This window comes from Eleutherodactylus coqui, chromosome 1 (genome assembly GCF_035609145.1).
Source record: "Eleutherodactylus coqui strain aEleCoq1 chromosome 1, aEleCoq1.hap1, whole genome shotgun sequence".
Classification (NCBI taxonomy): domain Eukaryota; kingdom Metazoa; phylum Chordata; class Amphibia; order Anura; family Eleutherodactylidae; genus Eleutherodactylus; species Eleutherodactylus coqui.
The window spans coordinates 529,892,634-529,907,293 of NC_089837.1; the positions used below are offsets into that span (position 1 = coordinate 529,892,634).

Consider the following 14,660-nt stretch of genomic DNA (forward strand, 5'->3'; position numbering starts at 1 on the left):
TTCCAGGTTCTGTGCGGCGGGCATCGGGGGTGCAGCACTAGATGGGGAGCGGCCAGGAGAGGGGAGCGTTCAGTTTTTCTTTATCTAAAGCCATATAACTTTTTTTTGTTGTTGTTTTTTAATGAACCGGATAACCCCTCATGCCAGTGCAGGCTCCAGCCGACATGTCGGCCCACAACACACAAGCCTTCTGATTGGGTGCAAATATTAGTATAAAAGTAGCATAAACATCTGAAACCTCCCTGAAGCAGCCGCAATGTGCCGGACAAACCTCCTCTCCTACCCAGTGTGCCTGCCGGGGCTCCTTCATGGGGCGCCTCTAGCCTGATGCCCACCGAGCATCAGTAGTCCAAGACCTGAAACGCTGCTGTGATTGGCCAGCGCTGCCACTGAGGAAGCGGCATTGCGTGTCTGGCAAAAAATACAAAATAAAGATGGGAAAAATGTAAATAGAAAGAAACATAATAAAAACTAGTAAATCTGTAAAAAATCAATAAAACTCAAAATAGTAAAACATGTAAAATATATACAGAATGGTAAATGTGGTGTGTAATATATATACCATATACACTTGAGTAGAAGGCCTAATTCCCACGGCGCTGCCCCGCAGCTATTAGGTTCTATTGAACCTAATAGCGCAATGCTCACGGGGCGGAATTCCGCCCCGTGAAAGCGCCCGCAATCACCCGCGGCAAATAGAGCAGTCAATGGAAGCTGTCCGTCACACTATCTTCCGCTGTAGCACAGCGGAAGATAGCGTGAAAACACTACCCCGCTAGCCGCGTCATGTGACGCTGTGGGCGTGTCATATGATGCTGCCAGCGCGTCACATGACACTGCTGACGCGTCATGCGCCCTACTCCGCATGCATGCCGGAGCGTCATGCGGAACGTCGGGCGGTGGGTCCGGAGGTAAGTATGGGGTCTCTAGGGGGGCACCGTGACGGACTCCGCTGTGGAATTCCGCATGTGGAGCCCGTCACAGCCGTGGGCACTAGACCTAAGCCTAGTTTTTCAGCACATTTTTTAATGCTAAAAAAGCCCCCCTCGGCTTATACTCGAGGGAGGTAACAAAAAAAAAAACGAAATACTCCTCTCCCAGCCGACGTCTGTGTCCCCGGCGCGATGGTCTCCCCGGCGGTACGGCAAGCTGCTAGAGACTTCTCCCTTCTGTCAACTCCCTGCTCAGCTTTGAATTCCCTGCCGTCAGCGCTGTGATTGGATCGAGGACCAGCCAATCACAACCGGCGCTCGGTCATTCATAGCCATTCAGTGGATGACATCACTGAATGGCTGTGATAGGTTTATCGAGCGCCGGCTGTGATTGGCTGGCACTCGATCCAATCACAGCGCTGACGGCGGGGAATTCAAAGCTGAGCAGGGAGTTGAGAGCGGGGAGAATTCTCAAGCAGCTTGCCGCACCGCCGGGGACACAGATGCCGGCTGGGAGGGGAGTATTGCATTTTTTCTTTACCCAGTATATAGTCTAGCTCGGCTTATACTTGAGTCAATACGTTTTACAGGTTTTTTGTGGTAAAACGTATTGCCTCGGCTTATACTCCAGTATATATGGTATATACTAACTAGAAATAGCTAAAGATACTTACATAATAAAGCTGAAGCATCAGTTCTACTATAACCTCCTCTAGTTGACCATCTAACGGTAAGGCCGCCCCCGCACACCGCTGGATCCTGGGCCGGTACTCACCGGGGCGGCCATAAACCTACGGAGGATCCGGACATTTATCAGGCCTGATTTAGGGCGGTTGTAAGCCGTCTCCATCCTGCGCTGCGGTCGGGTCACATGGTATGCGGCCCCGGATTACAGCTCAATATGTGATATTACAGCGCCGGCGCTGATCACATCCATCACTGTCACCGCCAGTCTATGAACACATTAGGGGAGCGCCGGCCCCGCTGCAGGTGAGATTTATTACCATCGGTCGGGGTAGTGGGGGATCTCTGTGCCGTACGGGTGAGGTAGGAGGCGTCACATGATCACCGCTGCAGGCAGAGCCGGTTTTAGTTTTTCCAAAAAGTGCAACATTTTTCTTTTCCCGTTTTTATAGTTTTTGGTCTGAGGGCAGCAGCCAGTGACGTTCAACGCGTCATACATGATAGATATCGCACCCGTACATACAGACACACGTATATATCACGGCCGCGCCCCTGGAATCAGCTGATGGCTTTCATTTTTCTGTTCTGATAGGTAAAACGGAATTGGCCAAGCAGACGGCGCGCTACCTGCACAAGGACACCAAGAAGGTAATGGCTGCCGCGGGGCATGGTATAGGTTTTACAATGAAAGTCCTGTAATCCGGCATACTGTGATCCGACACAGAAATGTCATATAATGTGGGATTCTGCAAGATCAGGAGCCAATGAGATTTCCCAGAGTAATAAAGGAGGTGACCTCATCAGGAGGTGACCTCATCAGAAGGTGACCTCATCAGAAGGTGACCTCATCAGGAGGTGACCTCATCAGAAGGTGACGTGGGAACTGTTTGGAGATGTTTCTATGACCATCTGATAATCCAGAATATTTGATCATCTGCCTGATTGTACGTGTACACACGGTGTATAGGGATTGTCTGCTGGTCTGTGCTCATCTGTTAAGTCATTGTGTGATAATTAATGGGGGTTTACCACTAAAGACATTCATCCTTTCCCCACAGGGGGGCGAATGTCTGGTCACTGGGGATCCCAAGAATGGCGCCCCCAAATACTTCATGGGAGTGGAGCGCATGCATCATTTCTGTGGGAGTGTTACGGAGTGCGTCCGTCTCCACCTGTCTCATAAGAGCGACGGTCGCACATGCAGACCACCACTCCATTCATATGGGCATTCAAGGCGCCATTCTCAGGGTCTCTGGGGTCCAGCGATTGGAAATGCCCCCCCCCCTCCCAGATCAGACATTTATCTCCTGTCCTGTGGATAAAGGATAAGAGTCTTTAACAGCACAACCTCCTGAAGGCTCTTGGGGTCCATGAGGCCCTCGGCGCCATAGATTTCATGATACACTTGGACATGCTGCAGGATCTCTGACCGTCTCTCTGTGTGCGCAGGGCTTCATACGGCTGGATATGTCTGAATTCCAGGAGAAGCATGAGGTATGGCCTGTTGGGGGTTGTAGTCTGTTGTAGCCACCAGTGCCATGTATTGGATAAGATGGGTGTGCAGTAATGCTGTGGTCAGGGGAGTGGTGGAGTCTGGGTAGAGATTTAACCCCTCCCCTGCAGATAATATAACCCCTCCCCTGCAGAGGAGAATATAACCCCTCCCCTGCAGAGGAGAATATAACCCCTCCCCTGCAGAGGAGAATATAACCCCTCCCCTGCAGATAGTGTAATCCCTCCCCTGCACAGAAGAATATAATCCCTCCCCCTGTAGAGGAGAATATAACCCTCCCTTGCAGATAATATAAGCCCAATGGATTGGACAAGATGGGTGCGGGGTAACACCGTGGCCAGGGCATTGGTGGACTCTATGTAAAAAGTATTGAACCTGGGTAAACCAATTCTAATCCCTTCCCTGCAGATGATCTATCCTCTAGTCTGCAGAGATGACAGTATAACCCTTCCCCTGCAGAGATAAGCGAGGTGCATTACACTAGACAGGCGCGGGGTAACCCCATGGGTAGGGCAGTGTAAAGGGTAGATAACTTGGGTATTGATAATGTGACCCCATCCCTGCAGCCACAATAATGTAACTCCTCCCCTGCAGAGATCATGATATAAGCCCTCCCTTTCACAGATATGACTCCTCCCTTCAGAGCTCTGATGATCTGACCCCTCCCCCGGCACAGATCTGACCCCTCCCCCGCTATAACTATTATTCCTCTACAGGTAGCCAAGTTTATTGGGTCTCCACCAGGATATGTTGGACACGAGGAAGGAGGTCAGCTGACCAAGAAGCTGAAGGAGTGCCCCAACGCGGTTGTCCTGTTTGACGAGGTGGATAAGGCGCACCCCGATGTACTCACCATAATGCTACAGCTGTTTGATGAGGTAAGGGGATCTGCGGCGCGTCCTTCCCCCGGGGTCCTCACGGCATGATAATCCTAATCTCTGTTCCATGATGATCGAGGTGGGAGGATATTAGGAATCTTTGGGGGGAGGGGGCAGCTGCAGATTTGGTACAGAGGGAACAAGGGGGTTAAGGCCTGGAAACAGCGGAGATGTACAAGTTTAAGTATTTAAAGGGGTTTTCCATGATAATGGTCACATCCCAACTGTAACAAACCCTCAGAGGTGGGCTTCACGCCTCCTAATGGGATTAATTTACTGACTGCAAGCAGAGATCTTGACCATGTTGACAAACTGGAACACAAAGATACTGCAGAAGGTTTCCATGTGCAGTCATTGGGCTTCTGTCACACGGCCTGCGTCCTACAGCACGCCTGTCCCGTGTGGTGTGACCGTTCCTCCTCTGTGCTGCGGCGCCGTCGCATCCGTGGCACGGTTTTTCAGCGGATACATTGGCGGTCCCCGGATGTCATTACTCTAGCAGGGCTGGAGACTGCGAGCAGCATATGAGTTTTCAGGATGTCTCCTCCGAGGACGCGCTCGCTCCCCCCTCCTGCTAATAAAACTTTATTCTAGTCCTCTCGCCGCCGCCGTGTCTTCTGTCTTCCCATCTGCAGGATTAATATACTCATCCTCCCTGCATAGATCATAACGCAGCCGCCAAATGTAAAATCCATTCCAGGAGCAGCACTCGACAGAGCAATAAACAGCGCCTTCATCTCCAGCACCCACAAAGCGGACTCCTCTGCGCAGCGCCTCCATCTGTGGCCCGTTATAACAGTAGTAGTGTCCGTGCTCGGGGCGGCGCGGCGTACAGACACTCCCCCCACCTATCTAGGGGGGGTCTCGTCCCCCCTGAACAATGCCGTTATCATTCTAGGGTCGACTGACGGATGGGAAGGGGAAAACCATTGAATGTAAAGACGCCATTTTTATCATGACCTGCAACGCCGGAAGTGATGAAATTGCGCAGTACGCCCTGCAGCTGCGGCAGGAAGCCCTGGAGATGAACAAGAACAGACTGGCCGAGAACCTAAGTAAGTGATGGCGACACGGGGAGGTCCAACCGCACATCCGAAAAGTGTTCTATGAGGCGGGTCTGATAGTCCAGAATAGCTTCTTCCGTTCCCGAGCCGCCATGGCGCATTCTACTTTATGTTGCAGATGACATACAGACTGAGAAGATCACCATCTCCAAGCAGTTCAAGGAGAACGTCATCCGGCCCATCCTGAAGGTGAGCGCAGGGCAGTCGTCATCAGCAACAGCAGCTAATCCAGGATAGTGAGTGCAGCTCTGGAGTATAATACAGGATGTAACTCAGGATAAGTAATGTATGTACACAGTGACTCCACCAGCAGAATAGTGAGTGCAGCTCTGGAGTATAATACAGGATGTAACTCAGGAGCAGTACAGGATAAGTAATGTATGTACACAGTGACTCCACCAGCAGAATAGTGAGTGCAGCTCTGGAATATAATACAGGATGTAACTCAGGATCAGTACAAGATAAGTAATGTATGTACACAGTGACTCCACCAGCAGAATAGTGAGTGCAGCTCTGGAGTATAATACAGGATGTAACTCAGGATCAGTACAGGATAAGTAATGTATGTACACAGTGACTCCACCAGCAGAATAGTGAGTGCAGCTCTGGAGTATAATACAGGATGTAACTCAGGATCAGTACAGTTTAAGTAATGTATGTACACAGTGACCCCACCAGCAGAATAGTGAGTGCAGCTCTGGAGTATAATACTGGATGTAACTCAGCATCAGTACAGGATAAGTAATGTATGTACACAGTGACTCCACCAGCAGAATAGTAAGTGCAGCTCTGGAGTATAATACAGGATGTAACTCAGGATCAGTACAGGATAAGTAATGTATGTACACAGTGACTCCACCAGCAGAATAGTGAGTGCAGCTCTGGGGTATAATACAGGATGTAACTCAGGATCAGTACAGGATAAGTAATGTATGTACACAGTGACTCCACCAGCAGAATAGTGAGTGCAGCTCTGGGGTATAATACAGGATGTAACTCAGGAGCAGTACAGGATAAGTAATGTATGTACACAGTGACTCCACCAGCAGAATAGTGAGTGCAGCTCTGGGGTATAATACAGGATGTAACTCAGGATCAGTACAGGATAAGTAATGTATGTACACAGTGACTCCACCAGCAGAATAGTGAGTGCAGCTCTGGGGTATAATACAGGATGTAACTCGGGATCAGTACAGGATAAGTAATGTATGTACACAGTGACTCCACCAACAGAATAGTGAGTGCAGCTCTGGGGTATAATACAGGATGTAACTCAGGAGCAGTACAGGATAAGTAATGTATATACACAGTGACTCCACCAGCAGAATAGTGAGTGCAGCTCTGCAGGATAATACAGGATGGAACTCAGGATCAGTACAGGATAAGTAATGTATGTACACAGTGACTCCACCAGCAGAATAGTGAGTGCAGCTCTGCAGGATAATACAGGATGTAACTCGGGAGCAGTACGTTTGCAGTCACACACTTGTGATGTCATACTTGTACACAATGACATCACTGCTGTCCTGATATCAGTGATATCTGCTCACGGTCATGTCACTTGTGGCTCTGAGATAAGTGAGGCTTTGTGGCGCCCCACGTCCGTCTCCACTGATAGTTGAAGAGCTGGTTTGGATGCTTCCCAGCGCTGCGGCCGCTCCTGACCGAAATCTGATTGCCCGCGGCAGTAACTGTACCTAGAATTAATCCTGGGTCGGCCTGCGCACTTAATGGCGGCACAGTTAATGGACTTCTCATAAACACCAAATTGATTGTTGTTGCTCCGAGGTTTCATTACAGATGGTTCTGCTCCCTGCGCCAGGACTGCTGCGGGCACCGCACACATTAACCCCGTCATATAGGTAAAGCAGAGCGATGAAGACTCCCTGTTCATGAGATTGGGCATTAACACAACTCTTCAGGCGAAGCTGATAAAGTGCGCAGGGCACGAGGGGGCGGAGCGTGGCACGGGGAGGCCCTGAGGGCGCGGAGTGTGGCATTGGGGTGGAGGGGCTGAGGGGGCAAAGCGTGACTGGGAAAGGGGGTGGAGCGTGACACGAGGGGGGCAGAGCGTGATACGGCCGGGGCGGCCTGAGGGGGCGGAGCGTGACACGGGAGGACAGAGCGCGACACAGGGGGCCTGAGGGGGGCAGAGCATGACACGGAGGGCGGCCTGAGAGGGCGGAGCGTGACACGGGGGGGCGGAGCGTGACACGGGGGGGCGGAGCGTGACACGGGGGGGCGGAGCGTGATACGGGGGGGCGGAGCGTGACACGGCAGGGGCGGCCTGAGGGGGCGGAGCGCGACACGGGAGGGCGGAGCGCGACACGGGAGGGCAGAGCGCGACACGGGAGGGCAGAGCGCGACACGGGAGGGCAGAGCGCGACACAGGGGGCCTGAGGGGGGCAGAGCGTGACACGGCAGGGCGGCCTGAGAGGGCAGAGCGTGACACGGGGGGGGCGGAGCGTGACACGGGGGGGGCGGAGCGTGACACGGGGGCCTGAGGGGGGCAAAGCATGACACGGCAGGGCGGCCTGAGAGGGCGGAGCGTGACACGGGAGGGCGGAGCGTGACACGGGAGGGCGGAGCGTGACACGGGAGGGCAGAGCGTGACACGGGGGGGCGGAGCGTGACACGGGAGGGCGGAGCGTGACACGGGAGGGCAGAGTGTGACACGGGGGGGGCGGAGCGTGACACGGGGGCCTGAGGGCCCTGCAGTAGGTCTGAGAGAGCTTATCATAGTGGCTTCTGCTCCTCCCACTATGTAACGCTTATCAGTCATCGGGCTCCTCTCCTGAAGCGCTCTGTGCTGCTGTGTACCCTGCTCCTTCCTCTGTGTACCCCTCCGTCTGTGACCTCCCGATCAGGCCCCGCCTCTCCTGAAATACTCTGTACTGCAGTTTCCCCCTTTGGTGACTGACTTGCTCACCCCCTGCTCTCCGCTCACCATTACCAGTTATTGGGGGGCGGCTGATTTCCGGCAGCCTCCACCCCCCAGGACTGCCGCAGCGTGACACAGTGCTCTGGTGGAGCCGTTCATCCGTGAGGATATCCAGATCAGCAGGATAATTCAGTTTTCCTGTATCTGCTGCTGCTGATGTCATTACCCCGGGCTGGGGGGTGCGGCGGTCTCCCGGGGGCGCAGGCTGAGGCGGCCGATCCTGATGGAATTAGCGGATGATGAAGAGGCCGACCTGACCGGGAACACACACGTCCCTGCTGTGTCTGCAGGAGCACTGTAGGGCAGGTGTAGGCAGTCCACTGCTCCCTGTTATCAGCCTTTTCTGTCTGGATACAGAAATAACTGTAGGATGGGAGAATACAGTCTATTGCTCCCTGTTATCAGCCATTTCATGTTGAGGAGAGGCTGACTATAGCGTTGTAGTGACGGAAGTGCGGAGCTCTGCCCTCATGATCGCTTCATATCCTCCTTGGCTGTGGAGGATATGCGGCGCTCGGATTCTGCATTTGAGTGGGCCCTGGGAGGAAATCTTAGGGGCCAGTACTTGAAGTCTGCACTCGCTGCATGGATAGGACGGGTATAGAGAATCTGCACCAACCTCCCTGCATCCTTGACCTCGTGTAATCATGAAGATGCCGCCAGCTGTGGCCCCTGAGGTTTCCGCCAAGGGCCACATTTGTAATGGCGTATACCTAAAACTGAGGCCTGTGCATGCAGTAAATGATTAGCCTGCAGTGAATGTGGCGCTCGCAGCAGTCGCTGGGTCCGTCCTCTGCTGTACGGACCTGGAGACATTTACTCCAGTCACATACAGAGCTGCATTCACCATGCCCTTGGCTTTGGATGTGACTATAGTGTAAGACCCGATAGACCTCTCCTTGTGCTTGCCGCTCGCTGCGGTGCCCGTTATAGACATTTTGCCCTTTCGTTCGCAGGCGCACTTCCGCAGAGACGAGTTCCTGGGAAGGATCAATGAGATCGTCTACTTCTTGCCCTTCTGCCGCTCGGAGTTGTCCCAGCTGGTCCTCAAGGAGCTGAACACATGGGCCAAAAAGGTGAAGCGGCGCTTTAAGAAAAAACATCATGTACATCATACTGCAGCCTTGGATCTCCCCCATGCTTTTCACTGCAGCGCTGCTTTTTTATGGCACATTAGTGACTCATTCGCACAGGCATACGCAGTGTTTTCACGGATCTCACTGCAGATTTGTTTTGCATATTCATTGCATTTTTATACACTCTGCTGACTCCTCCCACCTTCTGCTGACTCCTCCCACCTTCATGCATAGATGCCCAGTAAGAACGCTTGTATCGTGCATATTCACTACGTAATAATGTGATTCCAATCGCTAAACGTCCAGCGAGAGAAAGAGATTAACACTTAGGGCCGGTTTCACACGGGTGCGAATATCGCACGATTTTTGCGCAATGCGAGGGAGTAAAGAGGCTGACTCATGAAGCCAGTCTTGTCTGTGGGTCCCGTCACATTAGCGCTGCTCTCACTCATGCGGTGATCTATCGTTTCGCGATGTGCGATTATTTCTCTTATTGCCCATGTTTCCCTTTTCCTCGGTTTTCCTGCGATGCGTCTCTGACATTAGAAGGCCCCATTGATGCGAGATTATCCTCAGAACGCGGCGCCGGCGCCCAGCAACCACCGGAACAAAGACACGACTTTTCTTGCGGAAAGTTTGCGATTGCCCGAACTCGAATACTTGCGGCCCCTGGACTCGGGGTTGTACAGGATGCCGCCATCCTCTGGTCCCCCGGGAAGGACCGCTCTGCTCCCGTCTTCCGCTCCCCTGTTAGTGATCTTCAATCCGACCCCAGAAAAATAATTGTGTTTCTAGGACAACCAGGGAGCTTGTGCGACCCCGGGGGGCCGATGATGATGGGGTCAGGCCGCGGCCCCCTCTGCAATAATAGAGCGTCTGTAAGACGGGAGCCTGCGGCCCGGTCATTGGGAATAGAACTCTGGAGGTTGGAGGGAGGCAGAACTCCTACCGCTTCCCCGACTAATTAAAGGCATCACTTGGCCAATGATTGTAGGCCCACAAACCCTCAGCTGGTGCTTCTCTTAAAGGGATTGTCTGAGAACCCCCCTCCGCCGATCATTGAAGCTTGGGATCATTATAAAATAATACAGGAGATGTAAGTCGCTGGTCTTTGTTGTCCACTGCTGCAGCGATAACCTGCCCGACTAGTCGCTGAGGCCAACGTGTGGCTGCAGTGATCACAATACCCAGCTGCGTCATTGCTGCAGCAATGGAGACAGCCTGTGGGGGCAGCAGAGGGGTCGTTACGCTGCTTTTCTTTTAACGATCCCTGCCTTTCAATTTATTTTGGAGGATCTCAGAAAATCGCTTCAGGTCGTATCCTATCCTCTAGACCAGGGGTGTCAAACTCATTGTCACCGAGGGCCACATCAGCCTTATGGTTGCCTTCAAAGGGCCGATTCTAATTGTGTGACTGTATAGTAATAGTGAATCCCATAGTGTCCATAGTGGCTCCAGTACTTATAAGGGCCCCATAGTGACCCCCAGTAGTAAGTAACCCCCATAGTGGTCCAGTAATAATGGTGATCCCCATAGTGACCCAGTAGTCATAGTACTCCTATAGTGGCCCCAGTAGTCATAGTTCCCCTATTGTGGCCCCAGTAGTAATAGTGATCTCCATAGTGGCCCCAGTAGTAAGTAACCCCCATAGTGGTCCAGTAATAATAGTAATCTCCATACTGGCCCCAGTAGTCATACGACTCTCATAGTGGCCCCAGTAGTAATGGGGACCCCCCCATAATGGCCTCAGTAGTCATAGTTGTCGCGTAGTGGCCTAATAGGGTACCCCATAGAGGCCCCAGGAGGAATAGGGATCTCCGTGGCGGCCCCAGGAGGAATAGGGATCTCCGTGGCGGCCCCAGGAGGAATAGGGATCTCCGTGGCGGCCCCAGGAGGAATAGGGATCTCCGTGGCGGCCCCAGGAGGAATAGGGATCTCCGTGGCGGCCCCAGGAGGAATAGGGATCTCCGTGGCGGCCCCAGGAGGAATGGGGATCTCCGTGGCGGCCCCAGGAGGAATAGGGATCTCCGTGGCGGCCCCAGGAGGAATAGGGATCTCCGTGGCGGCCCCAGGAGGAATAGGGATCTCCGTGGCGGCCCCAGGAGGAATGGGGATCTCCGTGGCGGCCCCAGGAGGAATGGGGATCTCCGTGGCGGCCCCAGGAGGAATGGGGATCTCCGTGGCGGCCCCAGGAGGAATGGGGATCTCCGTGGCGGCCCCAGGAGGAATGGGGATCTCCGTGGCGGCCCCAGTAGTAATAATCACCACTGACCTCTCACCTCAGCACCCGTGCTGCGTACAGGACAGCGCGCGCTAATACCAGAGTTAAGAAGTCAGCGGTCACAGACTCTGAACTGCCGCCGCTGCAGGCTGGATGAGTGGGCTGCCCGTTAGGTTGCTGCACAGCCGGCGGGCCACATAAAGTGAGATGACGGGCCACATTTGGCCCACGGGCCTTGTGTTTGACATGTTTTCTCTAGACACATCCAGAGCTGCAATCACAACCTTGTTACGTCATTGTCTTATATTCTGTCATGATACTCGGGTCACATCCAGAGCTGCACGTACTACAAGATTTAGGCTCATATTGGGGGGGACGTTCCTCTTGGGGCCCCCCGGTCCTTAGTATGGGCTATTAACCACACTGAGCTGGAGGATTGCAGCATTGTCAATGTCCCCGCACGCCCGCTGTCTTGGAAACACCCCTACACATATTACAAGTGGCGCGGTCGCAGGCGGGTCACATGACTGCGTACAACAGGTCTGCTACGTGATTCACAAAGCCCAATGTTCTCTGCTCACACTTTGCGGACCTGCCCCCCCCCCCCCCCCCCCCCCGCACTATTACAGAAACACCTTCCCCCAGATTCCAATATGGCGGCGTCCTCTCCATTGTGGTAGACGTAGTGTTTTAAGCTGCTTATGCGCTGGCTTAACGTGTAACGGGGACTGCGCTATTCTTGTCATATAAATAGGGCGGTTCCTATTCGTGAAAGGCGCCATTGTTATGGCGAGCAGTGCTGGGGGCGTTGGCCGTTTTACCCATTCATGGACCCTGATCACTGACCCCACAAGTATCATGTTCTGGGTTGTCAGAGAAGGTGCGATTTCCCCTTTAAGAGACTAGGTAATTTGCAGCGCCCCCCAGCGCAGGCTCTCGGTGACCCGGCGTTGCCCCTAGAGACAGGACCGCCAGCGGAGAATGGAGCGTTGTGGATGCAGAACAGAGGTGCCATTCAGAGGCCGGCGGCGGTGCGTGGCTGTGCCCATAGTTATTATACTGCACCGGGCGATCGCTTCCTGCAAAAGATTCACCTCCAGAAATTCTCCTGTCACTATTAGGGGGGCATCAGAAGTGGCGCCGTGCCTCCTGCATGGTCACATGACACATGGATAGGTGCCACCCTCACCTGTTGCCAGGCAGTATCCTGGTAGTGTGGGGGCACAAACCTATCGCCGCGACAAACCAAGAGCTTAGAACATGGTTGTCAGAAGTGGGAGTGATGGTGGTTGTCGGGGCTGAAGGGGACATACAAGTCCGGTGCGGAAGGGCGGGTGGCGGGGCACGTGGCTGTCGGGCGGTGGGGCAGCGAATGCGTTTTTTTAGCCAATGGGGAACAGTTGTCAGAAGCGGTCAGAGCAGCGGTTTCAGAAGTGCGTGAGCCGAGGAAGGGAGATCTCATTTGTGGGTCAGTGAGTTTTTGTGACGCCACAGTTCCTCCGTGGTATATTGCGCCGTGTGCCGTCCCCCGATGTGTCACCGACCCTCCGGATGTGATCCGCGGCCGCAGAGCCATCACTTAGTGTTTCTCCTCCTCAGGCCAAGCAGCGACACGACATCACGCTCATCTGGGACCGAGAAGTGACGGACGTCCTCGTCGACGGCTACAATGTGCATTACGGCGCCCGCTCCATCAAACATGAGGTATGGTTACAGGGAAAGCTGGTTGACCCCCGTAGGAGGCGCCATGGTGGCGCAGGGCTACCATAGCTGACAGGTGGGGGCACCACAGTGACCACAATAATCACCCTTGTATCTGCCTGTTTCTTGTTTCTGCCCCTGCAGGTGGACCGTCGGGTGGTGAACCAGTTGGCGGCCGCCTATGAACAGGATCTCCTGCCCCGCGGCTGCACGCTGAGGGTCACGGTGGACGACTCCGACAAACACCTACTGCAGGGTAAGGGGGCAGATGAAGACGAGGGGCCGAACCGGAAGACGCCCCGACTGCGCTTGGAGATTGTGGAGCAGGGCAGCAAGAGCCGCAGACTGGACATCAGGGAGCCGCTGTCCGTAGAGGACGCATCCATCTTCTGAAGGTGGCCGCGGGTCGGAGGGGCCCGGATGGTGGACGCGGGTCGGAGGGGCCCGGATGGTGGACGCGGGTCGGAGGGGCCCGGATGGTGGACGTTGAGGGGGTAAATGGAGACTTTATACAAGAGCCAAGCTGGCAGCAGAATGAGATAAGAAGCCAGTGTCTCATAATGGACCTGACCCAGACTGAAGGGGGCGCTGTTCTCAGATGTCTTGTAATAAATGCACAGGGCAGATCTGCTTTATACAGTGATGTGTGCCGCATCCCCATCAATCTCATCCTCACCGATGGAAGAAGTGCTACTGAGCATGAGCAGTATATATGTATACAGGAGGTCTGCAGAGGCTTTAGACTTCTTTTCTTACATGTTATGTTGTGTCCCCCTCGTTCTGCACTCCGGACCCCATAATGATAAAGTGACAACAGAACCCCAGAAATACCATCCCTACAGTGAAGCCTGGTGGTGGGGCATCATGCTGGGGGAGGGGAGAGCGGTCAGGGTGGATGGAAAGCTGAATGGAGGGAAGTACAGAGATAATGACAACCTGATCCAGAACACAAGGGACCTCAGAGGGGGCAGAAGCGTCATCTTCCAACAAGACCCCCAGCCAAGACCAGCCATGAGGTGCTTAGGGACAACTCTGTGACTGTCCTTGAGTGGCCCGGCCGGAGCCCTGAACCCAATGGGACACCTCTGGGGAGCCCTGACAATGGTTGTCCGCAGACGGCCCCCATCCAACCTGACAGAGGGCAGGAAATCCCCAAATCCAAGGGTGCAAACCGTGTGGCATCATCCCCAAGAAGACTGGAGGCCGGAATCACTGCCAAAGGGGCTTCACTGAAGTGCTGAGTACAGGGGTGTGAATACTTATGTCACCGCAGGGGGGAGGGGGGTATTTTAAAAACATTTACAAGGATCTCTCTGGTTCTGTCATTCTGGGGTCCTGAGAGCAGAACGAGGGGGCCACAATATAACAACATGTAAGACAGTGCGGGGGGCTGAAGAGTGTATGTATACAGGCCAGCAGGAGGGGCGCTGTGCAGTGTGACCGTATATATGTGAGACCTGCGTAGTCAATGCATATTTATGCAAGCAGGCACGGAAATCCTTGGGACCTTCTCCCTGGGTCCGCACATGGGAAGTGTAATAAAAGGGGGAAATACAGTAAAACGCAGTGTATTACACGGACCGAAACGGCATGCGCCCGTCTGAGCTTAGATACAGCAGCTCGGCAGACAGTATTACACAGGATAGGATT

The 14,660-nt window shown here is 53.8% G+C and overlaps 1 protein-coding gene across 1 annotated transcript in view; it reads left to right on the top strand.

The window, feature by feature from the left end:
* Positions 1–13,653, top strand: part of CLPB (ClpB family mitochondrial disaggregase) — a 57,665-nt gene extending 44,012 nt beyond the window's left edge. Inside the window, exons 9-16 of the mRNA XM_066588390.1 lie at positions 2,209–2,264; positions 3,066–3,110; positions 3,846–4,007; positions 4,906–5,062; positions 5,190–5,260; positions 8,969–9,088; positions 12,909–13,013; positions 13,155–13,653. Of these exons, the coding sequence (XP_066444487.1) occupies positions 2,209–2,264; positions 3,066–3,110; positions 3,846–4,007; positions 4,906–5,062; positions 5,190–5,260; positions 8,969–9,088; positions 12,909–13,013; positions 13,155–13,403 (965 nt within the window). The 3' untranslated portion in view covers positions 13,404–13,653. The remainder of the gene's footprint in view (positions 1–2,208; positions 2,265–3,065; positions 3,111–3,845; positions 4,008–4,905; positions 5,063–5,189; positions 5,261–8,968; positions 9,089–12,908; positions 13,014–13,154) is intronic.
* The last annotated feature ends 1,007 nt before the right edge of the window (positions 13,654–14,660 follow it).